The 27,989-nt window shown below is 44.2% G+C and overlaps 1 protein-coding gene across 1 annotated transcript; it reads left to right on the plus strand.

The window, feature by feature from the left end:
- Positions 1-27,976, plus strand: SLC25A20 (solute carrier family 25 member 20). Its single transcript, XM_036079752.2, has 9 exons — positions 1-267; positions 4,893-4,985; positions 9,451-9,578; positions 12,856-12,946; positions 24,470-24,587; positions 25,302-25,374; positions 25,744-25,853; positions 26,346-26,470; positions 27,130-27,976. Exons 1-9 carry the CDS (start codon positions 103-105, stop codon positions 27,190-27,192), a joined length of 966 nt encoding a protein of 321 aa, XP_035935645.1. The 5' UTR covers positions 1-102; the 3' UTR covers positions 27,193-27,976.
- Positions 27,977-27,989: the final 13 nt, after the last annotated feature.

Below are 27,989 nucleotides of genomic sequence, written 5' to 3' on the forward strand. Positions count from 1 at the left end.
GACCCTGCAGCCTGGGCCCTCCTCCCAACCTGTCTCCGGCTCTTGCCCCGCCCACCCGAAAGTGGGTGAAAGGTCGGCGCTGCAGGCACTGTGGCTGGGGCTATGGAGCAGGACGGGTTCGGAACAGACCGACACACTGCCGGTGAGGTGGACGGACGGGCCATGGCCGACGAAGCGAAGCCCATCAGCCCGCTCAAGAACCTGCTGGCCGGCGGCTTTGGCGGCATGTGCCTGGTATTTGTGGGGCACCCGCTGGACACCGTCAAGGTGCGAGGTGGCTGGGGCGCCGGCTGGAGGGAGGAGGCCCGAGAAGGGCACAGACAGTAGCCTCTCCCACGAGGCGCAGCCCGGGATAGAAGCGGGGCCCGTGGGAGTTTACATGAGAAGTCTAGGGAATCTCCCTTTCACTCTTTTCGAGGATCGGGGGGTGGGGGGAAGCGCAGAGAGAGCAGCATCTAACCGTCCATCAAGGGCTCTGATTTAAAGTTCTCTGTCCGGCATCCTCTCCTGACCCTGCGCCACTTCTCTGGGGATAGGAAAGAAAAAGCGCCTCCTCAAAGCTCTGATATCAGCAAACTTATAACATTATCAGCAGGATTGAAACAGGTCACCTGTTAAAGCCCTCCTCAGAAAGAGAGCTAGGCAGAGGCGCAGTTATTCTAGAGATGTCTTTTGACATTCTCTGGGCCCGCATCACCAACTCCTCATTTTGCCCGCTGGGGGTTGGCCATCTTCAGCCTGTCACCTCCGGTTAACCTGACAGGCCTCTGGTGGGAGGTGATGATAACCTCAGAGATTTAATCCCTTCCAAGGAAAGCAAGTGACTGATTTTGCCCAGGGCCAGGATTATCCTCACAACTCCCACAGGAGGAAGCCATAATCAAACAGGCTCTGGGAAGGAGGAAACTCAGGAGGACCAGTTCCCTGGTTTTCCTCACATTCTGCCTCAATTCTTCCCACTTTTAGCACTTTTAGCAAGGCCTGCCTGGAGACCAAAGTCCATGCCCTGCGACTTAGAATTCGAAACTTTATCCGAGTTTTCTAACCTTACTTCTGGACACACATTTGGAGGAAATTGACATATCATGTCCAGGGTGAGCCTGTGGGGAGCAGACATAAGTCTTGCAGAGTGGGAAGTCTGTGTAGGGGATTTATTAGAATATTGGTTGGGTTTCTTCCCCAGGAGATTGCTCTGGGGACATTTCCTCTTGGCAGGTTTGGGCAGCAACCTCTTTGCTGCCGTTCATCTGGGGGAAGAGTCGGAGTCATTCTACAGGAAGGTCAGGTTTAAAACAACCAGGCTGGTTAGGGCACCGTGAAACATAAAATCAGATGTTATTCAGCTGATGGTAAATGCTGTGTGTGTTAGTGCTTCCCAGAAAGTGGTCGTTTTAGGCAGCACTGTCTAGTAAGAGAGAAGTGTCTGGTCTCTCATCCTACTCTTGAGCCATGTAGCCAGACTTCTTGTTAGTTCCAGGCATTTGGGACCTCTCTTGAGACAAAACAAAACCCTTCTTGGCTGCTTTACACAAATGTTGCTCTTAAATTCTATGTCCTCTTGCCCTTCCTCCCCACAGATGTGACTTTCAGGAAGGGCCCAGTGATCTCTGTACTGAAGTGTAAATGACTGAAAATGTTCCCGGCACTTTTATCAGCCAGAAAGCCTCTTTTAAGCTTAAACAAAACCACAAATTGCTGATTGCAGGCCTTTTGACCTCAGAGAGCCACATGGGCTCCAGTCAAAGCCTGGTCTAGGAGCACCTTCAAAGGTCCAAGGTCACTAGTTACGGCCTAAGACGGAGCTGGAGCTTGGAAAGGCTGTATGGCAGGTGGCTAAGGGCTGGCTGAGCTCTGACTGGAGAAGTAGAAAAACCCAGACATTCTGGGCCTGGGGAGGGCAAGAGTGAAGGCAGATACAGGCTTGGCAGTGGGAATCAGGCTGTAAAATAACATCAACCATGGGGTACTTTTTTTTTTTTTTAAGATTTTATTTATTTATTTGACAGAGAGAGACACAGTGAGAGAGGGAACACAAGCAGGGGGAGTGGGAGAGGGAGAAGCAGGTCCCCCGCTGAGCAAGGAGCCCGATGTGGGGCTCGATCCCAGGACCCTGGGATCATGACCTGAGCCGAAGGCAGATGCTTAACTGACTGAGCCACCCAGGCGCCCCAACCATGGGGTACTTTAATGTTCTTGCTGGCTTGGATGGCCATTGTCATGATGGGACAAGGATGAGATTTACACAAAATAACAGAAAGGATCAACAGTTTTGATCCACTTCTCCCTCCCTACCAAGTGAGGGAGGTTGTGTCTGACCATGGAGGATCTGAAAGCCAATATAAGGGATTTTAGATATAAAGCAGTGGGAGCCTCTGGACATTTCTACTATTCTGTCCTATAAACTCAGATTTGCATGTCCTCTCCATTGCCTAGAGAGTGATTCCTTATTGTGACAAGTGAGGCCCTAACAAATATGAGAATAAGAGATTCTAAAGAAACAGAGGAACAGCATGCTGAAAATGGTGTTTTGAAAAAGTTAGTATGATAACAATCTGAGAAGGACTTGGAAGCAGAACTCTGAGCAGGAAAAACAGCCAGGAAATAGACTGCAGAAGTAACTGGGTATATCAGTTATCTATTGCAGTATAACAACTTACCCCAAAATTTAGTGATATGAAACAACAGCAGTCATTAACTCTCACAATCTTTGTGAGGCAGGATTTTGGGGACAGCTTAGGCAGATAGTCTGGCTCAGGGTCACTTGTGAGGTTGCAGATGTTGGCTGGGATCCAGAATGTGTAAAGAACTCTTATAACTCAATAAAAAGACAAATAGCCCAATTAAAAAATGGGCAAAGGACTTAATATTCAGTAAATATTAGGCAAATTTATAGAGACAGAAAGTAGATAAGTGATTGCCAAGAGCTGATTGGAAAGAGGAATGGGGAGTAACTACTAATGGTGTGGTGTTTCTTTTTGGGGTGATGAAAATGTTCTAAATTGATTTTAAGGAAGGTTGCACAATTCAAAATACTAAAAACCATTGAATTGTGCCCTTTAAAAGGGTGAATTTTTGGTATGTAAATTATATCTTAATAAAGCCATTAAAAAAAAGTACTGAACCAGGCTGCCTGGCTGGCTTAGTTGGTAGAGCATGTGACTTTTTTTTTTTTTTAATATTTTATTTATTTGAGAGAGAGAGTGCTCCAACACAAGCAGGGGGAGGGGCAGAGGTATAGAGGGAGAGAAGCCTGATGCGGGGCTTGATCCCAGGACCCTGAGATCATGACCTGAGCCGAAATCAAGAATCAGAGAGCATGTCACTCTGGATTTTGGGGTCATGAGTTTGACTACCACGTTGGGTGTAGAGATTACTTTAAAAAAAAAAAAGGTAGTGGACCAAAGACAGTGCACCTCCCCCCCATAATAGGTGTTGTTTGGGACTGCAGTCATCTGAAGGATTGGTTTCCATGTGGTTCATTCACTTGCTGGCATGTTCGTGCTGGCTGTGTCAGGAGGCCTTCTTTCCTCCACACATGGCCTCTCTAGGCTGCTTGCGTGTCCTCATGACATGGTGGCTGACTTCCCCCAAAGCAGATAACCTGCGATAGAGACAGGCAGAACCTGGCCTTTTTATCACCTAGCCTTGGAAGTCATATAGCATCAATACCACCACACTCTACTTGATAGAAGTGAGTTCACTGAGTCTGGTCCACATTTAAGGGGAATGAATTAGGACTGACCTTTGAAGGGGAAAGAGCATCAAAGAATTAGTGGACATAATTGAAAATGGTTTACAACTTGCTCTGGGAGAGAACTCAGAGAGAGAGAGGAAGAAATTAGGATTCTGGAAGAATCTCGAAGGACCACTTTAACAGACTTGGTGCCCATGTCAAGAGCAACAGGAAGTAGTCGGAGGTGATGCTATGGTTTCAAATTCTGAGAAAGGATGGCTAGGTGGCTCTGGCACAAAGGGCACATTCTTTTTTTTCTTTTATTTGACAGACACACAGTGAGAGAGGGAACACAAGCAGGGGGAGTGGGAGAGGGGGAAGCAGGCTTCCTGCTGAGCAGAGAGCCCGATGCGGGGCTCGATCCCAGGACCCTGGGATCATGACCTGAGCCGAAGGCAGACGCTTAACGACTGAGCTACCCAGGAAAGGGCACATTCTTTAGGAGGGTGAGATTCCAGAGGTGATTTGAGTAGGGAGATCTTCTCCAGGCAGTTGGAAATGTAGCCCTAAAGATGGGAAAGAAGGTCCGGAGATGACCAAGTGATAGTCATCACTGAGTAGAAGCTGAAGCCCTGCAGTCTGAGTTTTCTGAAAGGGATTGTGGACCAGTTGGGTAGGGCGCTAAGCCTTGAAGAATGCCTGGAGTAGAAAAGGAGATAAAGAAGGGAGGTTTCAAGAAGACATAGTTTGAAGCATTGGATATACCAAAAGGCCGAGAAGGATGAGAACCAAGAAAAGTAGGATTAAATCCACCTTACTCCAGAATGCCTCTGTGGAGTGCCTTACCTAACCACAAGCATGCCACCACAGATGGAAGGGGCGGGGGTGGCAGGAGCTGGAGCTTTGCATCAGCCAGGCCTTATTACTGGCACTAAACCCAGTCTTCTCATCTGTAAGCTGGGAATACCTATCCTATTGGGTCCCTGTGGGATCCATTAGGTAAGAAATAAATGGTGGAAGTAACTGGATGAGGGGGAAAAAAGCATGCTACTCGTGACCTGTGAGTGCAGACTTTGGATAAACTGGAAGAAAGAGAAGTCTGAATCTAGCAGGCTAAGTGAATGCCGAAGACACGTACATAGGCACGGCTTTCTCTGTTCAGAGTTTGGCAGGAAGTTCTCTTTCTGGGAGCTGACTGTATTTTCACTTCTGTTTTCAGGTCCGACTGCAGACACAGCCCCCGAGTTTGCCTGGACAGCCTCCCATGTATTCTGGGACCTTTGACTGCTTCCGGAAGACTCTTGTTAGAGAGGTATGGTATCCAAGTGCTGGGCACTCCTCCTACTCAGAGGACCACATTCACAGAGCTGGTTTGTTCTCCCCCTGGGGGGGAGAGAGTGACTTTCTGCTGGAGGGCTAGCGCTTAGCTGCTGCTGTCTCATTGTGCCATCCTGTGCCCTCCTGTTGTGGCGCTGGAGTCTTTGATAGTTCCAGCCACTGTTTTATATGGAAGACTGAAGCTAATAAAATCGTTCTCTCATTTGGAAGGCAGAATTAGCCCAGAGGGAATTGGTGGGGAATAATTAGAGATGTGAAATGGAAGAAAATACAAATCTGGATCAGTCGGTTCAATAGAGGTCAGTGTCACAAGTTCACGTAAAGTCTCTGGGTGCCTGGCTGGCTCAGTTGGTGGAGCATGTGATTCTTGAACTCACAGTCATGAATTCAAGCCCTATGCTGGGCATACTTAAAAAAAAAGAGAAAGAAAGAAAAGAGAAAAGAAAAGGAAAAAAATGTAGTCATAAAGAAGTTCATATAGGGGCGCCTGGGTGGCTCAGTCGGTTAAGCGGCTGCCTTCGGCTCAGGTCATGGTCCCAGGGTCTTGGGATCGAGCCCCGCATCGGGCTCCCTGCTCAGCGGGGAGCTTGCTTCTCTCTCTCCCTCTGCCTGCCTCTCTGCCTACTTGTTCTCTCTCTCTATCTCTCTGTCAAATAAATAAATAAAATCTTAAAAAAAAAAAAAAAAAGAAGTTCATGTGAAGTCTAGAGGAAAAGTCAGCCAGTCTGAGGAACAGTGAGAGAAGCCAGTGAGTCTTCAAACCCCTAGACAAAGACACTAAATTTGTTTGGGGTTATTGAATTACATAATAACTTTTCAGGTATTTCTTAGAGTGAAAACATGAGATTTTATTTATTTATATTTTTATTTTTAAAGATTTTATTTATTTATTTGAGAGAGAGAGAGAGTACACGTGAGAGAGCACAAGCTGGGGGAGCAGCAGAGGGAGAGGGAGAAGCAGGCTCCCTGCTGAGCAGGGAGCCCGATGCAGGGCTCAATCCCAGGATCCTGGGATTATGACCTGAACAGAAGGCAGATGCTTAACTGAGTGAGCCACCGAGGTGCCCCTATTTATTTATTTATTTTTAAAGGTTTTATTTATTTGAAAGAGAGAGAGGGAGAGCACCTGAGCAGGGGAGGGGGGAGGGGAGGAGCAGAGGGAGAGAGATAAGCAGACTCCCTGCTGAGCAGGGATCCTGGCTCGATCCCAGGACCCTGGGATCATGATGAGCCAAAGGCAGACATTTAACTGACTGAGCCACCCAGGCGCCTCTGAAAACATAGGATTTTTAAAAAGTTTTTTTACTAGTGATATTTATTACTCACTTCATTAGTACATATGTTAAAAGACCTTGTTGAGAACTTTTCCTTTGCTTCCTAAAATATAACTCTCATATAAATACACTATTAAACATACAGTCCTTATTAAATGTAGAGAAACTGAGAAGTAGATGTCACCCAGATAAAGAGGGGATGCTGGTTAAGTGATGGACTCATCCTTGGGGGAGAAGTTGTTCCCAGGGTTCCTGTAGGACCCATGCCTGAGGTGGTGCTGCCTTTTCTTCTGTGCTGCCCAGAGCAGAACCTGACCAGTGTCTGACTGAGGCTTTAGGCTTTGGGTCTGCTCAGAGTCCTCTGCCCTAGAGGAAGAGAGGCAGGATTATATGCGTCTTGTCAACAGACACTGAGTACATGGTTAGCGGCTTGGCAGTGTGCTGGGTCCTGGGGGCTTGGTGAGAATGGCTTGTATAAACCCAATTCCCTGCAGAGTTGAATAGGCTTCCTTAGTCCATATGTGTACGTGTCCCAGCTTTGCTGTGCAGACTGAGCTCTCCGCTTTCTAAAGCTCCCGGAGGTCTTGGTGCTGCATGGAAGTGGGTGGGTGCGCCAGCACAGTGGAAGGAAGGCTAGTGGAGTTGTCAGGAGGCATGGGCTTAGCGCCTTAGGACTTGGGCATCCTTCTCAGCCCAGGCGGGGAGCTGTGGGCTTTGGAAGGATTTTGTCACATGCTGCTTTTGTAGATCCTCCTCAGAACCTTCTTTTTCCCCTTCATTCTTTCCAGTTTACTGCCTTTGCACTTTGTCCTCAGAGAGTCTGCTTACAGCCTGTGGCAATGTTAGACCTTTGCAGGATCCAGGAGTGCTGACTGGTACAACTGGCCCCTTTGGAAGGCTGGTTGTGAATGCCCAGAGTCTGCAGAGAGACAGGTCCTTCAGCCTGTGTCTGTGGACCCTCCCAGTGTGTAGCACCACCCTGTTTCTCCTGAAGCTCTCTCTCTCTTTTTAAAAGATTTTATTTATTTATTTGAAGAGAGCGTGTGTGAGCATGAGCCAGGGTGGGGGATGAGCAGAGGGAAAGGGACAAGCTGACTTTGCGCTGAGCGTGAGCCCAATGCAGAGCTCAATTTCAAGACCCTGGGATTAGGACCTGAGCTGAAGTCAATGGACTGAGACACCCAGGCACCCGACCTGCAGCTCTCTCTTAAGGAACAGCTTTTTTTTTTTCGGATTTTATTTATTTATTTGAGAGAAAGCAAGAGCACAAACAGGAGCAAGGGGAGGGGGAGAGGGAAAGGCAGACTCCCCACTGAGCAGGGAGCCCAATGTGGGGCTCAGTCCCAGAACCCTGGAATCATGACCTGAGCCGAAGGCAGACACTTAACCAACTGAGCCACCCAGGTGCCCCAAGGAACAGTTTTAATATATTTTTTAAGATTTTATCCATTTATTGAGAGAGAGTGAGTGAGCATGAGTGTGTGTGAGCGTGCACAAGTGCACAAGCTGGGGGAGGGGCAGAGGGAAAGGGAGAGAGAATCCCAATCAAACTCTGAGCTGAGTGTGGATCTCACGACCCTGAGACCATGACCCAAGCAAAACCTAGAGCCGGATGCCCAACTGACTGAGCCACCCAGATGCCCTTTTAGTTTTGGTTTTAAAATTATTCCTTATTGGGGCGCCTGGGTGGCTTAGTTCGTTGCCCCGCTTGTTCGCTCTCTCACTCTCTCTCTCTCTCAAATAAATAAATAAAATCTTTAAAAAATTATTCCTTATGTTGTATTGAAGTGATACAAGCACTTGGGTTTGTTATTAAAAGGCTTGTAACAAAGTAGCAAAGTGATTTATTCCCCCTTCTCCAGAGGCAGCTGTTTTCAGCTCTTCCAGTTTGTGCTGTTTCTACCTAAATAATATATATTTACTACTATATTTTATACATCCTTACATGTTTTAGCTACCGGTTTGTGGTAGATGATTTTAAGTCTTACATTCCTTTATCCCTTCTTTCTGCCCTGCCCATATAATTTTATCATATTTTGTGGTTTAATCCAATTCAGTTTTCATGATTACAACTTCATATACGTTTTTTCCTGTTAACTAACTAATGTACTCTGAGGTACATTTTATTTCTTGTGTGACTGTTTTACTTGCGGTTGGGTTAGTAATTGTGTCAGTTTCTTTTGCTTATGTTTCTTTGAATTGCTGTCTCTGTTACCCTATATCTGAAAAGCTCTGTGACGTACCTTTCTGTTTGGTTTTCCACACTGCCAAAACAGTTAAATCTGTTGTTCCACTGTGAGTTGTTCTGCTTTGTTTTTCTCGGAAACATCCCTTCTGGAGTCCTCCATCCTCATACTCCCATGTGGACTGGCTTCTTTCTAAACTGACAGTACTCAATGCCATCTTGGAAACCCCATTCACCTCTCTTGTGCTGAACCCCGGTCTCCTGGGTCCCAAATCTTCCTCTTCCCTGGTTTGCTAACCTTGTTTGGTTGGGATATCTGTCTATGTATTGGCTACTACAAAGTTGATTTTATCACCAAACTGTATGAGTGAAAATTGATGTGCGGTCTTAATATTGTTTCTAACAATAAAACCCCCACGTCTTAATACTTGGAAAATACAAAAACTTCTTAGTTACCTGTCGTCTCACTCCAAGGAAGTCAGATCACATCGTACATCCTGTTTTTTAGCCTGCTTTTTTAGTGGTCTCTAAGTAGACCTAGTAGTCTCTTCTCATGTTACAATGCGATTTAATAGCTGTGGTAGTCCATTTATGAAATTCCCATCGTTTGTCTTGGTAGTGTCCTATTTGGGAGTTTTTTGGTTTATTCCAAAATTTTGGGAGCTTATGGTTGCCTGATGTCATTCTCTTTTTACATCTCTGAGTATTTTCTTAGAATAAATTTCTCGACAGAGAATTTCCTGATGAAAGAGTATGCTGCATATTGCCAGATTGTCTTCCAGAATGAAAGCTGTTTCCAGTTTCTTCAGTGGTGTATAAGAGGACAACTATTTCTGGGGTTTTCTTCCTATTTAAAGCTCTCTTTGCTTGGAGAAGAGGTGAAGGAAGCCACAGGTTAGAGGACACACTACTTCCCCGTTTCAGCGGTATGAAGTGTAGTTGTGTCTATAAACAGCTTCTGCTTCTATGATTCCTTGCAGGGCATCACGGGGCTATATCGGGGCATGGCTGCCCCCATCATTGGGGTCACCCCTATGTTCGCCGTGTGCTTCTTTGGGTTTGGTTTGGGGAAGAAACTACAACAGAAATGCCCAGAGGATGTGCTTAGGTAAGTACTTACAAGTCTGGAGCACTTGAAGCTGTTCTGCCTGGTGATGTGACATGGGTTAAAGGAAAAAATCTCAGCAGATAGGGGGTGGCTGTCCTCCTGGGCCCCTAACACTGGCTCCTGCGTTGCTCCACATGAGGGAGGGACTTGAGTTTCTTTTGCCCTGTGAACCAAAGGGAAAAAGAAAACAACCCAGAGCCCTCCCCCCCTCCTCCCTATCAGACTGTCATAATTTCTTCTATGAAGTAGTATCTTACTAGGGGTATAAGTAATACCAACCCCATAGCATTGGGAGGTCTGAATGCTACAATGTGTATAAAATACCATGAACAGTTCCTGGTGCTGCAGTCAAGACAGAGGCAACCTTGTTTTCCGTCACCTGGTTGGGAAAAGGGAAGGTCTCAACTTTTGTTTTACATCATTTTTATCATATGATTATAATTATTTCAGATACTGGTTTCTCTGTTAAGTGCAATAAATTAGTGTATTTTCATTTCATAAACTTTAAGAAGTTGGATTTGGGTATGAAGAGGCACATGAGTCAGGATTACAGCTCAGAATTTACAAAGTAGTTAATAAAAACAGGTCAACTTTTTAAAAATTAAACATTTTTTAACTTTTTAAAAAAAGATTTTGTTTATTTATTTGAGGGAGAGAGTGAGAGAGAGACAGCATGAGAGGGGGGTAGGGTCAGAGTGAGAAGCAGACTCCCTGCTGAGCAGGTCGGCTCTTTGGGATCATGACCTGAGCCAAAGGCAGACACTTAACCAACTGAGCCACCCAGGCATTTTTTAACTTTTAATTGAAATATAGTTGACATATAATATTAGTTTCAGGTGTCTAACATAGTAATTCAACAATTATACACATTATGAAGTGCTCCCGATGGTAAGTGTAGTCACCATCTGCTACCATACAAAGTTGTTATAGTATTATCGACTATATTATATTCCCTGTGCTGTACTTTTCATCAGACCAGCTTCTTAGGATGCAGGGGAATTCTGAATGGAAACGTGGGATAGCAAGGTGGCTCAGTCTGAGACTTGCAAGGTGACAACTCCTGGGAGGAGTTACAGGCAGCACTGAACCCCCAGAGGCTTAGCCAGGCTTGAGATCCAGGAGCTCAAAGGAGGAAGCCCAGGGTGCTATGTGGTTGTTTTCTGTCACTACTTCAGGCCACAGCATGCTGAGTAAGGGTCTAGGACGTAGATACAGATGCTTGTAATATGAAACTATTTCTGGAGTCCTTGTGACCCTTGAATGTGCCCAGCTTCTATAAATAGCCACAGGTGGCCACAAATGTGGACATGTGGGGGGTCCTTTTGAAGTTGTGTTTGACTGTTGGTAGTCCAAATATCTCATGGACACATGTCCTCTCTGAGCACCTGGTCTTCTAGCTCATGTGCCAGTTCCTACCTGTACCAGGACCATGCACTAAAACCTCCAGTGGGGTCATTGTTAGTACTTTGGCCTGTGGCTTGTATTCCCTGTACAATCACATCAGTGTACAAAGAAACAGCCTTCCTGCTTGAGCAAAGGTCAAGATACTCGGGACCCCACTCCTATAATCTTGCCATGTTCTAAATTCTGAACATCAGCCCTGCCATGTTCCCCTCCCTGCATGTTATTTAGGGATAGTGTGGAAATGAGTGCTACCAGGACCGTGGAGTGGATGCCCAAGAGGTCCAGACTCACAGATGCCAACCTGGGGTGGGGTGGGAGGTGGCAGAACGGGCCAGGCAGTCATAGAGTGTCTACAGAGTACCCCGTGCACACACAGAGACCCCATTCAGAGGAAAGTCCTTACTCCCAGGAGATGGGGGTATGCCTAACGTGGGGTCTGGCATCCTGCAAAGAACAGTTGGTCTCATGAGGGGAAGTTCAGTTGCAGAGAGGGCTCCTCTTGGGGATAGTAGTGTGAACTGAGCCTGTGAAGGAGGCCATGCATGAGAGCAACTCTCTTGACTGTTAGACGGTCAACCTGTGTGGTAGACTTACCTGCCTGAGGTATATGTGTGGGCCCTGCCTGGGGTGAGAATATGGAAAAAACAGGGCTGTTGAAACTGATGCCCTGCCTGGAGAGAAGAACCTGCAGTAGATGTCTCCATAACCCTGTTTGACATCTACTCTCCAGATCTTGGGCTCCTTGTTGGGTGGGACCTGCCTGAAGGCTCAGCTCGCAGAGGCTTGGGGTCAGGAGGGGCCTGAGGCTCTGGAGAGTAACTGAAGATTTTTAGCAACATTTTTTAAATTGTGGGGGCTCTGTTGAAATACTAATTATGGCTTTGTGCTCCATTGCCTGCTGGCCACCCTTGTATTACCAATCCCAGAAAGAAAAGGAGATGCTAGGGGTAGCACAGAGAGCGGGGCGGTATAGATGCCTGGAGCCTCAGACTCCTCCGAATACTCGGTGTGGTTCATTCTTTGAGGGCCAAGGTGAGGGTCTGTATCTCTGGCCACTGGGGGACCATTCCCTGCACAAGAGGGCCACAGAACCCATCATGCCTGTCTGGGTACCATCCCTGTCTGGGCCTTTCTCAGCATCTTAGTCCTTCCAACTGTCCTGGCTGCCCCTCAGCCCGTGGAGGTGGCCACAGCTGTCTCCACCAGCCATGATGCTGTCCTGCTTGTGTCTTGGCTTAAAATGTTCTCAGGACCTTGGTGGTCCAGAGGAAGTGAGATTGGAGGGGAACCGGGGTCAACTGAGACCCAGATCTTGAGTTAGAGGCTTTTTTCCACAACCCTGAATTTTACAAATGGGGAAGCAAGGCTCAGTGAAGCCTAAAAACTTGTCCATAGTCATCATGCATGGCAGGCCCAGGGGAGGGAACCGTGTCTCACTATAAAGCTTCTCCCGTGGGTGAGGCCATCTGAGTGTGCAGGTACCCTTCTTGACCAAGCTCATATTGCTCTTGGCACTGAGAATATACCTAGAACTTGGCTTTTGTGCAAAATATGACTTATTTCTGCTGGGCTTCTGCCTAGTCCAAGTGCTTATTTTTTTCTTTTTTTTCTTTTCTTTTTAATTTAAATTCAAGTTAGTTAACATAGAGTGTAGTATTGGTTTAAAGCAATAGAATTTAGTAATTCATTACTTACATATAATACCCAGTGCTCATCCCAACAAGTGTCCTCCTTAATGCCCATCACCCATTTAGGGCATCCCCCAACCCTCAGTGCTTATTTTTTCTTACAAAGTCGTCCTCTTTGCTGGGATCGCCTCTGTCCTGGGTGGTTAGTCACAGGTGCTTGCCTCTGGTTTTTGTTTTCAATACAGTTACCCCCAAATATTTGCAGCTGGCATGTTATCTGGTGTATTCACCACAGGAATTATGACCCCTGGAGAACGGATCAAGTGCTTGTTACAGGTAAGGATGGGATCTGGGGTGGGGGGGATGTGATCTGGGGGGAGGTGGCTAGCCTTTTCCATTCAGTGTGCAATTTTGTGTGGATGTTTATGTCCTTTCACCCTTTATAAAGGCTTCAGGTCAGGTGTGCAAAACAGTTTCAAGGTTTTCAGGAACATGGAAGCAGTCGTAGTAGAATCGAGAACCAGGACAGTATAACAAACCAACCAAAATGTCACACCTGTGACGTGTCATTCCAGACTTATCCACTCTTATTAACAGCTACTTCAGGAACTCTGAAAGGTGAGTCATGTCTCTTCAGAGGTGGAAGGGAGGCTGCTTCTGCCCATTGTATCTTATGTCTGTACCAGTTGCCCAAAGGCTCAGTGCCCTTGGAGTCCCTGGCTCTTTCACAGGCCAAGGGTGTGAACTGGCTGCCTGCCTTACCATACAGGGCTCCTTTTTTTTTTTTTTAAGATTTTATTTATTTATTTGACACAGAGAGAGAGATAGAGAGCACAAGCAGGGGGAGTGGCAGGCAGGCAGGCAGAGGGAGAGGGAGAAGCCGGCTCTCCGCTGAGCAAGGAGCCTGATGCGGGGCTCAATCCCAGGACCCTGGGATCATGACCTGAGCCGAAGGTAGCCGCTTAACCGACTGAGCCACCCAGGCACCCCGGGGCTCCTTTTAAAACAAAAAAAAAATTACTGCTTTTTTCTTTTAATGACTAAAGTGATTTAACACACCATTCTTGCTAGAAAATTTTGATAATGCAAAGAAGCACAGAAAAAAATGTATTTCTCACCCATGATACCATCCCACTGAGGTAACCACTGTTATGCATTCTTTTTGAATTCTAATCTTTTTGGTAAACACGTATATTAAGAAATATTAACTTTTGAAATAAAATTGGGGTCATATAATGCATTAGTTTTATTTTATTTTATTTTTTATTTTTTTTAAAGATTTTATTTATTTGACAGAGAGGGCACAAGCTGAGGGAGAGAGAGGGAGAAGCAGGCTCCCTGCTGAGCAAGGACCCTGGGATCATGACCCGGGCCGAAGGCAGCCGCTTAACCGACTGAGCCACCCAGGTGTCCCTGCATTAGTTTTATAACCCACTTTTTTCATTTTATGTATCCTAATTTTTTGTGTGGTTATTTTTCTCAAGCTTCATGTTCTGCCTATTATTTCATTACATGGCTGTCATTTACCCAATAATCCCTTATCTGGGGGCATGACAAATTATGTATGATAGTGACGATCTTTGTAAATAAGTTTTTGTATGTGTACCTGATTATTTTCTTAGAGTAACTATCCAGACTTGAAATTATTATGTTTAAAGGTGTATACTTTTTAAAAAAAGATTTATTTATTTATTTTAGGGAGAGAGAACGAGTGGGAGGGACAGAGGGAGAGGGAGAGAGAATTCCAGGCAGACTCCATGTTGAGCATGGAGCCTGACATGGAGCTCAATCTCATGACTCCGAGATCACGACCTGAGCCAAAACCAAGAGCTGGACGCTTAACTACCTGTGCCACCCAGGTGCCCCTAAAGGTGTATATTTTAAAGAAAAAAGTATATGTGTGTTTTAAAGATTTTAGTTATTTATTTGTCAGAGAGAGAGAGAGAGCCAAGCAGGGGTAACAGCAGAGGGAGAGGGAGAAGCAGGCTCCCCGCTGAGCAGGGAGCCCGATGCGGGACTCGATCCCAGGACCCTGGGATCATTACCGGAGCTGAAGGCAGATGTTTAACGACTGAGCCACCCAGGCGTCCCTAAAAAAAAAATTTTTAATACCTATTACCAAATGATCTGCCTATAAAGGCCTGTCACTTTCTATCCCAGTCAGTAATAGAAGAGCAACCACTTACCAGCAAACTCTGCAGCATCTAATTTACAATCTCTGCCAGTCTGATTGTTGCATTGTTTTAAATTTTCATGCTTTTAAGTGGTGGTGAGGTTAATTATTTTGATGAATATTCGTTGTTTGTATTTTTCCTTTGTGAAGTGCCTGTTTGTGTTCTTTGCGCATTTGTTTTTTGACTTACAAAAGCTTTGGACATATTAAGGTTGTTAATTACTTATCATTATGTGGCAAGTCTGTTTCATGGTTTGAATTTGTCATTTAATTTTGTGTATTTTTTGAGCTTTTAACAGTGCAACCTTTATTCCAATTTTGTGTATTTTTTAAATTAAACTTTTTATTTTGAGATAATTATAGATCTATGGGCAGTTGTAAAAAATAGTACAAAGGAAAAAATCATAATAATACAGAGAGATCACATGTACCCTTTACCCAGTTTTCCCACAAAGGTAACATCTGGTAAAACTGTGGTATAATATTACAACCAAAATATTGATATTGATACAGTAAAGATACAGAACATTTCCATCATGCCATGGCCACATCCACTTCCCTTCTCTCACTCCAGTTCTTAACTACCCCAGCTACGACCAGTCTGTATGCCATTTCTCTAATTTTATAATTTCAAGAATGTTATATAAATAGAATTACACTACAATAAACTTACCAAGTAAGGTTTTTTGGTTTGGCTTTTTTTTTTTCTTTTAAAGATTTTATTTATTTATTTGACAGAGAGAGACACCGTGAGAGAGGGAACACAAGCAGGGGGAGTGGGAGAGAGATAAGCAGGCTTCCCGTGGAGCAGGGAGCCCGATGTGGGGCTCGATCCCAGGACCCTGAGATCATGACCTGGCCAAAGACAGACACTTAACGACTGAGCCACTCAGGCGCCCCTTGGTTTGGCTTTTTTAACTCAACATAATTTTCTGGAGATTTGTTAGATTGTTGCGTGTATGAATTGTTCATTCCTCTTTAATAGTCCATGGTGTGTTTAACTTTTCATCCATTGAAGGACATCTGGGTTGTCCTTCCAGTTTTTTACTATTAGGCATAAAGATGGTATAAACATTTGTGTTCAGAAGTTTTTCTAAGAAAATAAGTTTTCGTTTCTCTGGGATAAATGCCTGAGTACAAATTGTTGAGTCATATGGTAGTTGCATGTTTAGTTTTTAAAGAAACTGCCAAACTGTTTCTTAGAGTAGCTATGCCATCTTATATTCCTGCCAGCAATGTATGAGTGGTCCAGTTTCTCTGCATCCTCAACAACATTTGGTGCTGTCACTATTTTTAATTTTAGCCATCCTGATAGTTGTATAGTGATATCTCATTTTAATTTGTATTTCTCTAATAGCTGAAGATGTTGGACATCTTTTCAATGCTTATTTGCTATCTGTGTATCCTCTTTGGTGAAATGTCTGTTTATGTTTTTGCCCATTTTCTAATTGGATTTTTTTTTATTGTTGTGTTTTGAGAGAGTGCTTTATTTTAGATACTAGTGGTTTGATATATACATGGTTTGCAAATATTTTCTCCCAGTTTATAGTTTTTTCATCCTCTTAACAGAGTCTCTTTTTTTAAAGATTTTATATATTTGTTTTATTTGAGAGAGAGAGAGAGAGAGCGTGTGCTTGAGCAAGGGGAGGGGCAGAGGGAGAGGGAGAGGCAGAGAGAATCCCAAGCAGACTCTGCACTGAGTGTGGAGCCCGCAGGGCTGGATCCTAAGATCCTGAGATCATGACCTGAGCTGAAGTCAGATGCTTAACCGGCTGAGCCACCCAGGTGCCCCCAAATTAAAATTGTTTACTCAAAAGACTCTGTTAAGGGGCACCTGGGTGGCTCAGCCGGTTTAGCGCCCAACTCTTGGTTTCTGCTCAGGTGGTGATATCGGGGTGGTGACATCAAGCCCTGTGCAGCCCTGCCCATTGGGCTCTGTGCTCAGTACAGAGTCTGCTTGAGATTCTCTTCCTCTCCCCTTCCCCCTCCCCCACTTAAGCTCTTTCCCTCAAATAAATAAATCTTAAAAAAAAAATCAGTTGGGCAGGGGCGCCTGGGTGGCTCAGTCGTTAAGCGTCTGCCTTTGGCTCAGGTCATGATCCCAGGGTCCTGGGATCGAGCCCCACATCAGGCTCCCTGCTCAGCGGGGAGCCTGCTTCTCCCTCTCCCGCTCCCCCTGCTTGTGTTCCGTCTCTCGCTGGGTCTCTCTCTGTCAAATAAATAAATAAAATCTTAAAAAAAAAAAAGAAAAAAAATCAGTTGGGCATATTTGTGGATCTACTTTTTTCTTTCATTGATCTCTGTGTTTATCCCTCCACTAATACTACAATCTTGATTAATATAGGCATATACTAAGTCCTGAAATTGAGTAGACTGATCCCTCCGACTTTATTCTTTAAAAAAAACAAAAAAACAAACTTGTTCTAGCTATTCTAATTCGTTTGTATTTCCATATAAATTTTAGGATCATTTAGAAAATTAAGGAGTGCCTGGGTGGGTCAGTCGGTTAAGCGTCTGCCTTCAGCTTGGGTCATGGTCCCAAGGTCCTGGGATTGAGCTCCACATCGGGCTCCCTCCTCAGCAGGGAGTCTGCTTCTCTCTCTGCCTCTACCCCCTGGCTTGTGCTATCTCTCTTGCTCACTCTCTCTCTCTCTCAAATAAATAAATAAAATTTTTAAAAAATGAAAATTGAGAAAAATCTTGTTAAGATTTATGTTAAATCTATAGGTCATTTTGGATGGAATTGACACTTATTATTTTGAGTCTTCCAATCCATGGACATAGTATATCTCTCCATTTATTTAGAACTTTAAATTTCTTTCATCAGCACTGTGTAGTTTTCAGCATATAAGTCCTGTACGTGTTTTCTTATATTAGTCCCTAAGTCTTTTCTCTTTTTTGACTTTGAAAAATTGCATTGTGAATGGTACTGTAATTTTAATTTTGTTATCTACATGTTCATAGCTAGTTTATAGAAATACAGTTGATTTTTGTATGTTAATCTTATGTCCTGTGACCTTCCTGAATTCCTTGTTAGTTCTAGGATTTTTTTTTTTTTTAATAAAATCAATGAGATTTCCTATGTAGAGAGTCATGTCATTTGCAAATAGGGACAGTCTTATTTCCTCATTTCTGATCTGTTTAACTTTTATTTCCTTCTTTCACTGGCTAGAACTTCTAGTACTATGTTGAGTCAGAATGACAAGAATGGACATTTTTGCCTTGTTCCCAGTCTTAGTATTCACTATTTCATTATTAAATATGTTAGATGTACTTTTTTTTGTAGATGCTCTTTATCAAGTTGAGGAAGTTACCTTCTTTTACTCTTTTTCTGAGAATTTTATCATGAATGGATATTGACTTTTGTCAGATACTTTTCTGCATTGATTGATGTGATTATGTGATTTTTCTTCTTTAACCTGTTAATATGGTGGATTACATCAGCTGGTTTTCAAATATTGAATCAGCTTTGCATTGCTGGAATAACCCTACCAACCTGGACATGTTATATAATTCTTTTTATATATTGCTGAATTCTATTTGCTTATGTTTAGTTAAAGATTTTTATATCTATAATCATGAAAGATATTAATCTGTCATTTTTTCTGTATTATTTTATCTGGTTTTGGTATCAGGATAATACTAGTTTCATAAAATGAATTAGGAAGTGTTCCCTCTTCTGTTTTCTGAGAGAGATTGTGTAGAATTGGTGTTAATTCTTTAAACATTTTGTAGAATTGTATAATGAAACTAGGCTTAGGGATTTTGGGAGGAGTTTTAAAATTATGAATCCAATTTTCTTAATAGTTACAGGGCTATTCAAATTACTTACTTCTTGTTGGGCAAATTGTGGTAGTTTGTTTTTGTTTTTTCATCTATGTTGTCAAATTTGTGTGTATAGAGGTATTTGTAGTATTCCCTTATTACCCTTTTGACGTCTACGGGGTCTGTGGTGGTATCTTCTATTTTATTCCTGGTATAGCAATTTGTGACTTCTCTTTCTTTTTTGCCAGCCTCACTAGAGGTTTGTTAATGTTTTTGATCCTTTCAAGAAAGCAGCTCTTTGTTTTATTGATTTTTCTCAACTGTGTTTCTATTTTCGATTTCATTGGTTTCTGCTCATATCTTTATTATTTCCTTCCTTTTGCTTTTTAAGGTTTAGTTTGCTTTTTTTTTTGAAGAGTTTTTGAGGTGAGAATTTAGATGGTTGGTTTGAGTCTTTTCCTCTTTTCTAATGTATGCAGTCAGTGCTAATGGCTTTCCTCTCAGCAGTCCTTTAGCTGTGTCTCACAAACTTTTATGTATATATATATATTAAATTTATTTACTTATTTAAGTAATCTCTATACCCAACGTGGGGCTCAAACTCACAACCCCAAGATCAGCAGTTGCATGCTTTTCTGACTGAGCTAACCAGGCACCTCTAATTTATATATTAATTGCCAGTCAGTTCAGTGTGTTTTCTAATTTCCTTTGAGACTTCCTTTTTGAATTATTTAGAAAAGTGTTGTTTAATTTCCAAATATTGGAGATTATTGATTTCTAGTTTAAGTCCATTGTGATCAGAGGACATACTCTGTATTATTTAAAATCTTTTAAAGTTCTTGAGGTTTGTTTTATGCCCGTGGTCTATTTTGGTCTGTGTTCCATGGGCACTTGAAAGGAAGGTGTATTCTTCTGTCATTTGGTGGAGTGTTCTATAAATGTCGATTAGATCTTGTTGGTTGATGATATTGAGTTCTTCTCTATCTCTGCTGATTTTCGGTCTTTGTGTTCTACCAGTTTGTTGATAGAGGAGGTTGAAATCTCCAAGTATAATCGTTGGTTTGTCTGTTTCCCCTTTCAGTTCTATCAGTTTTGTTGCACATAGTTTGTAGCTTTTTTTTTTTTTTTTTTAAGATTTTATTTATTTGACAGAGAGAGACACAGCAAGAGAAGGAACACAAGCAGGGTGAATGGGAAAGAGAGAAGCAGGCTTCCCACAGAGCAGGGAGCCCGAGGCGGGGCTTGATTCCAGGACCCAGGGATCATGACCCGAGCCGAAGGCAGACACCTAATGGCTGAGCCACCCAGGTGCCCCAGTTTGTAGCTTTTTTGTTTGTTACATACACATTTTGGATTACTATGTCTTCTTGGTAGATTAACCGTTTTATCACTGTATAATGTCCCTCATATTATCATTATGCAACATCCCATAATTTTGCTTAATGTGTTCTTGCTTCCTTCCCTGATGTTTCAGGATTCCTTCTTTCATTGTTTGTTTTCTGTGTAGAGAACTTCCTTTCACTACTTTTTGGGCGAAGCTATTCTTTCAGGGTAGGTCTTCTTTTGGCAACAAATTCTTAGTTTTTCTTCATCTAAGAATGCTTGATTTCCCCTTTATTTCTGAAGTATATTTTTGCTAGACATAGGATTCTGGGTTGACAATTCTTTTCTTTCAGTACCTGGCAGATACTGTGCCATTTCTTTCTATCATCCTTAGTTTCTGTTGTCATTCTGATTGTTTAAGTAGGGTGTCATTTTCCTCTGGCCGCTCTTAAGATTTTTTCCTTTTTTTAGAGGGAGGAGGGGCAGAGGAGGAGAGAGAATCTTTCTTTTTTTTTTTAAGATTTTATTTATTTATTTGACACAGAGAGAGAGCATAAGCAGGGGGACGGCAGAGGGAGAGGGAGAAGCAGGGCTCCCTGCTGAGCAGGGAGCCTGATGTGGGGCTCGATCCCAGGACCCTGGGATCATGACCTGTGCTGAAGGCAGACACTTAACCAACTGAGCCACCCAGGCGCCCCGGAGAGAGAGAATCTTAAGCGGGGCTTAATGCGGGGCTCTATCTCACAACCCTGAGATGACCTGAGCCAAAATAAAAAATCAGATGCTTAACTGACTGAGCTACCTAGGCACCCCAAGAATTTTTTCTTTTTCTTTAGTTTTCAGAAGTTCATTTGTGATGTGTCGTTGCATGGATTTATTTGGGTTTATTTTGTTTAGTATTTGCTCAGCTTCTTGAATCTATGTGTTTATGTTTTGCCACATTGGGGAAGTTTTGGGAAGCTTTTGGCGGTGATTTCTTCAAGTACCTTTTCAGTCCTGTCCTCTTTTCTCCTCTTCTTCTGGGACCCTGAGGCCACAAATACTAGATTTTTTGTTATAGTCACACAGGTTTTTTTTTTTTTTTTTTTTTTAATATTTTATTTATTTATTTGACAGAGAGAGACACAGCGAGGGAGGGAACACAAGCAGGGAGAGTGGGAGAGGGAGAAGCAGGCTTCCCGCCGAGCAGGGAGCCCGATGCGGGACTCGATCCCAGGACCCTGGGATCATGACCCGAGCCGAAGGCAGACACTAAACGACTGAGCCACCCAGGCGCCCCTATAGTCACACAGGTCTTGAGGTTCTGTTCAATCTATTTCAGTCTGTTTTCTTCCTGTTCAGATTGGGTATTTTCCATTGTTGTGTCTTCCAGTTGATTTTTTTTCCTCTCTTGCCTCTGTTCTGCTCTTTTTTTTTTTTTTTTTTTTTAAGATTTTATTTATTTCAGAGAGAGAGAGGGAGAGAATGAGTTGGGGGGTTGGGGGGGAGGGGGGAGTGGCAGAGGGAGAGGGAGAAGCAGGCTCCCTGCTTAGCAGGGAGCCCGATGCAGGGCTCGATCCCAGGACTGTGGGACCATGACCCGAGCAGAAGGCATACGCTTAACCGACTGAACCACCCAGGCGCCCCTCTGTTCTGCTCTTGAGTGGGCCATCCATTGAGCTTTTTATTTTGGTTATATTTTTCTTTTCTCCTTTCCTTTCCTTTTCCCAGTTGTATTTTTCAATTATATGGTTTCCATTTGGTTCTTCCTTACATCTTCTATTTCTGGCTAAGACTTTATTTCTTTGCTGTGGCTTTCTATATTTTCATCTGTTTCAACCATATTTGTAATTACTTATTGAAGGATTTTTACCATGGCTGCTTTAAAATCTTTGTCGGATAAACAAAAATACAAAGAAAACAAAACAAATCTTTGTCAGATAATAATAATGTCTCTGTTATCTTCGTGTTGTCATCTGTTGCCTGTCTTTTTCCTTTCACTTTGAGATCTACCTGGTTTGGGGTGTGATGAGAGATTTTTCAATCAAAACCTGGTTATTTGCATATTATGTTGAGACTGTGGATCTTATTTAAACTTTCTATTTTAGCTGGCTTTTTCTGACTCTTCCAGCAGGAAAGGGAAGAATGCTGCCTTGTTACTGCTAGGTGGAGATAGAAGTCTAGGTTTCCTACTTGGCCCCTGTTGGCACCTCAGGGTGGGGCACTTCTTTTTACAGCTGGGTGGGTGTGGGAGTTCTGGCGTCTCCACTGACCCCATAGGATAAGAGGGTGCTGGTTACCGGCTGTCAGGGATGAAAGTCCTAGTTCCCTACCTGGCCTTCTCTGACTCCACCCTGGCAGCATGTTGGGTGCCTTATTAGAGCCCTGCAAGGGTGGAAGTCTAAGCTCCCCACTTGGTGTTTGCTGGTGTGGAGTGAGGCCCCAGTTTTTTTTTTTTTTTTTTATGGTGTATGCCTGGAGTAGAGTGTTTATTGTCTAAAAATTTTTTATTTTATTTTTTATTTTTTTAAAAAGATTTTATTTATTCATTTGAGACACAGAGATACAGAGAGAGAGAGCGAGCATGAGCAGAGAAAGAGGCAGAGGGAGAGGGAGAAGCAGGCTCCCTGCTGAGCCAGGAGCCCGACGCGGGGCTCGATCCCAGGACCCTGGGATCATGACCTGAGCCGAAGGCAGACGCTTAACCATCTGAGCCACCCAGGCGCCCCTATTGTCTAAAAATTTTTTATCTTTCTAAGCTGTCCCTTTCTTGGTCCTTTGTCTAGAGAACACAGGCTTTTGTTGGGCCTTCTTTCTGGTCTATGCTTGTTGGCGTTCCTGGATTGCCAGTTTCCTCAGCTCCAGGTCTGAGATATATCAGAAAGAAAATCCAAGGAACTCACCACCATGTCATTCCTCAAGTTCAAAGTCCCCTAGCCAGTCTCTCTTTTTCTCCAAACTTCCAGAGTCTTCTCATGTTTGCTTTAAAAATAACGTCTAGGGTTTTTGGCAGCTCTTTCTGCCCACGGGTCCTGTCCCCATGCCTTAATAAAACTACCTTTTTTGCACCAAAAATAAATAAATAAATAAATAAATAAATAAACAAACACCTGGGGTTTTTTGTTGCACGTTAGCAGGAAGAAGTTATATTTCTAATTCAGGCTTTTCCTGAACTCCAGACTAGTTCATCCAACATTTCCATTTGGATGCTAATAGGCACCTCAGTGTCATCATGTGCAAAAATGAACTCCTGGTCTTCCCCAATAACTGCTCCACGTACAGCCTTCTGCATCTCAGTTGGTGGCAACACCATCCTTCTAGTTGTTCAGCTCTAAAGCACAGGAGTCATCCTAGATTCCTCTCTCTCTCTCACTGTACATATCCCATCTGTTGAACAGCTAAGCTTGCTTTCAACATATCCCAAGTCTGTCCCTTCTTGTCCCTCCATTTGCATCCACATTGCTCCAGGTCACCTTCACCATGTAACGGTGAGAAGATTCTGATAATAACATGTCAATTCCATACCAATCCTCTTTGGCCCCCCATGTCACTGTGAGTCAGCTCCAGTGTCCTCTGGTCATGTGGGTCTCCTTGCTATTCCTCAGACATACTAGGTTTACATGTGCCCAGGTCATTTGGGGAAGTTATATTTTAAAAAGCCATTATTACTTGATTGACATTGTCTTAAATTTATTATTTTTAGAAAAATTGATGTCTTTCCAATGAAATCTTTCCTAACCAGCATGATGACTCGTTTTATTCATCTCTTTTTTTATCTCCCCTGGAGGTGCTTTAGAGCTTTATTTATGCAAATCCGATTACTGCTTGATGCACATATATTTTATTGCTATTTAGAATAGGATTCTTTCCCATTATTTTCAAATTTTTATTGCTAGTATGTAAGAAAATTGTTGGACTTATATATTTATTTCATGTTTCTCCTTGGGACTGTTAAAGCTTAACTCTCCAGCTTTAATTATTCTTTGGTTGATGCCTCTGTGTGTTATGATTCCTCTTCACTCTGTACTCGATGTGGATCTTGCATGGGGTTCTTTCTCTCAGATCTTTTCTGGGATTACCCCTGCCTGCCTTACTTAAGCTCTTGTTTCTTAGGCCCTGGGTCCCTGAGACTGGTATGGGGGCTTCTCCTTGGCCCTCCCCTGGCTCTGTAGAGGACCTCTATCCTGGCACTTAGAGCTCTGAACAGCCATTTCCTGCTCACTTTTCCTTAACCGAGCTTCATGATCAGTGAAAGCTTGGAATGGATTTGGTGCTCAATGGATATTCATTGAAGGAATGAGTGAATGACTGTCCAACTAGATTTACTGGGAATGCTCTTGTATTTGAAAGAGTTCCTCCACTTATTTTCCAACTCCTCTGTTGACCTTTTTCTTGTCAGTGTGTGCATACTTTGTGATATTTTCATTTAACCTTATTTCCTAGTGATTTCCACCAATATTCTATGTTCCAAATGACTACCAGTTTGACAGTGAAGTCTTTCATTGGTCTAATGCCTAATGACCACTCCCACACTCACCTTGTAATCTTCTGTAACCTGCTGAGTCTGTTGACTTGGATGTTGCTGCTACTGACTTGATGACTTTTTCCCTCCCTCTCAGATTCAGGCTTCTTCAGGAGAAACCAAGTACCATGGGGCCTTGGACTGTGCAAAGAAGCTATACCAGGAATCTGGGATCCGAGGCATCTACAAAGGGACAGTGCTCACCCTCATGCGAGGTAACCTTTTAGGTTCTCCACCTGAGGTCACCTTGTGGGGGGGCTCATCTGAGGTGGATTTGCCACTGAGGGTCTTACCTGGATCCCCAGATTAGCCTTGGCACTATACAAGCTACACTTCTGACAAGGCTGGCATGGTATGTCCTGTTTTTTAGGCAGTCTCACCCCTGGCCAGCATGGACACCAATGAGGATGGGAGGACCTCTATCCTTCTGGCAGGCTGGCCCTCAAGGATGCAAGTCACTATTGTGGCAGTTATGGGGGAGTGGCAAGTAGACAGAAATCGTGGCTGGAGGGATGAGTGGGGGGGAAGAGTGACTAAGGACAGTGGGGCTCTCCCTGGTTTCGAGAGGCACGTCCTGCTGGGGAGGCAGTAGGAGAGGCAGACATAGCCTCACCCCTGTCCTGACATGGCAGCTTGGAGGAAGGCCAGAGGCTAGCTGTAGTTGTAACTTGGAGTGGGTGTGTCCATGGGGACCACTCAGAGGGGACTTTGAAGGTGAAATGATGTCATGTGTGTTTGTGCTCACTCTTACCAGTGCTTGCCCCAAAGCAGCATCTAATTACTGCAAAGTGATTACTGCACATAGGAGGTGCTGCTGAGGAACTTCCCAGGAAACCTTGAAAGGGCCAGTCCAAGTGTGGCTCTTCTAAGTTCTAGAAAGCCATGAGGATTTTATATCATTTAATTCACTTCTTTCTTGCCCCTAACAGATGTTCCAGCCAGCGGGATGTATTTCATGACATATGAGTGGCTGAAAAATATCCTCACACCAGAGGGAAAAAGGTAAGGAGACTAGAAGAACTCAGAGGCCACTTTGCTCGGTCATGGGTTGGTTGCCCTTTACTGTGAGTGGGTCTGAAGGTAGAGTGGGGCTTGTTTCTGGCTCCGTGTCCACTTTGCTCTCCTTGCTGCTGAAACCCAGCTAACACTGCTTACTCTGTACCTCGCCTGTTGGAGCAAGTATATGAAACAAGTTCATGAAACCCCCTCCAAGGAGTGGTGGCTGCTATGTCACAGGAGCCCTGGCCTTGGACCTCCTCCCTCTGGCCAGTTTCTCCCTCTCTCTAACTGCCCCATCTGCTGAGGGAGGGATGGTCTGAATGCCTCACTCACAGCCTTTGTCTGACTGGGGCTGTGGTTGGTATTGTGCAGTGTCAGTGAGCTCAGTGTGCCTCGGATCCTGGTGGCTGGGGGCATCGCAGGGATCTTCAACTGGGCTGTGGCAATCCCCCCGGACGTGCTCAAGTCCCGCTTCCAGACTGGTTAGTGGAGGGTAGTGGGGTAGATGTGGGTGGAGTGGGTACCAGAACTGGCTGCCCATGGGATGCAGAGCTCTTAGGGCCCTAGAGATACTCACTATCCACAGCAGCACCCAGCGTCTGTCTGACCATTTTCCCTTGCAGTCATTTGTGTTCTAGGAACCTAGACTCATTCATTTCCTGTTGGCCAAAACACAAAATAAGTGAGATAAGCAGTCAAATCAACTCTGCTGCCTTCTCATGAGCAGAAGGACTATTATATTCTTCATTCTTCCTCTCCACTCCCTCAGCATCAGTAATCCAGACATTGTGTCTGTTTGTCCCAAGGTGGTGAACTGTGTTGTCTGTGAACTGGTCCCAGATGACCTGGAGGGTGTCCTCTTCCTGATGCAGTGACTCTGCAGGAAGACTTGACTATAAAATTATCTCCATGTGGGTCACCATAGGCAGGTCAGGAAGCTTCCTAAAGCCTTAACAGTTGGATTCCACCCGCAGCACCTCCTGGAAAATATCCTAATGGTTTCAGAGATGTACTGAGAGAGCTGATCCAGAATGAAGGAGTCACATCCTTGTATAAGGGGTTCAATGCGGTGATGATCCGAGCCTTTCCAGCCAATGCGGTGAGTGGAAGACAGGGACTAGGCTTTCCCTTCAGGGCTTAGAGCAGGTTCCAAGGTCTAGGTGGGCTGACTTTTGCTTGTTCCTAGGATTGGATTGGTGGTTCAGTTTTCCCCAAATCCCACCCTTGGCCAGAGCCTCCTTATTTGCTTCTTTTCCTGAAGCTTCAGGAGGGGATGTCTTTGGGATTCTTTGAGGGGAGGGGCTTTTTTTTTTTTTTAAGATTTTATTTATTCATTTGAGAGAGAGCGAGAAAGAGCACAAGCAGGGGGAGAGGCAGAGGGAGAAGGAGAAGCAGACGCCTTGCTGAGCTGGGAGCCCTACGTGGGGCTCGATCCCAGGATTTGGAGATCACAGCCCAAGGCCAAGGCAGACACTCAACCATCTGAGCCACGCAGGCGCCCCATGAGAGGTGGGGCTTTGATCTCCTGACTAGGTCATCAGAAATGGATAGTTGTGAGACATGGATTTTCTTCCCCTCTCAGGAATACCAAAGCACAGCTTGATTCCCTGACCTGGGGTGGGAATGAAGTTGGGGAGAGGTTCTGATGAAGTTAGGGAAGGGTTCTGGTCCTGACAGGGTCAGCCAAGCATGGTGCTGGGGTCTCTGCGATAGTCACAACTCCTGCTAGCTTTTTTCTTCCTTCTAACCCCTTCTCAGGCCTGTTTCCTTGGCTTTGAAGTTGCCATGAAGTTCCTTAATTGGGCCACCCCCAACTTGTGAGGCTGAAGGCTGCTCAAGGCTTCTGGATGGTGGAGGCTATCACGAAGGAGGAGCGGTGGGCAGGACTAGGGAGTCCTAAAGGGCAAAGGGAGGGGAATGGTGGGATCAGAGCTCTGTACATGGACTTGTTGAGACCATTGCCTTAATGACATCTTCTACCTGGTACAACTTGGTGTGCCATTTTGAAACTTGAATTTACTCATGTCAATTTAAGGGATCTCAAGAGGATTTGGAGGTGGAGGAAGTAGCTTCTAGACCAGATACCACCTATGGTCAGAGAGCTATCTACTGGTTGACTATAGGCCCTACTACACCCAAAATACTACTCGAGAAAGAGGGAATTTCAGCTTCTCACTGGAGACATGATGCATGTTTTCAACCAGCTGAACAAGAGCTGGTGTTTTCTTCGATCCCTACCCACCAGATTTCCAGGGTATCACTTAATCCTGGCCTGCACATGGGGATGTGGACTTCAGGTCCACATCTCTCTGTCCGGGTGGACTGAGCAAATGTGCCTAGGGACAGTTAGCCTGTTAACAGTCAGGTTGATTTTTCTTTTTAAATGCATACAAGCAATCAAAACTAAAACTACAGTAGCCTAATTTCCCAGGAGTAGATGGAGAGCTTTCCCTCCTACACAGCAAGAAGGGTTTTGAATTAACAGTCCTAGCCTGCTGAGATAAGTGACAAAGCCTGGGGTGTAGGAAAGGCTCTTTTCACACACTCTTTTCTCATGAGAGCGCCCTATTTTAACAGGAAACAATAAATATTGTTTCTAATTTTTGCACTGTGTGAAA

Source organism: Halichoerus grypus, chromosome 1, assembly GCF_964656455.1.
Source record: "Halichoerus grypus chromosome 1, mHalGry1.hap1.1, whole genome shotgun sequence".
Lineage (NCBI taxonomy): Eukaryota > Metazoa > Chordata > Mammalia > Carnivora > Phocidae > Halichoerus > Halichoerus grypus.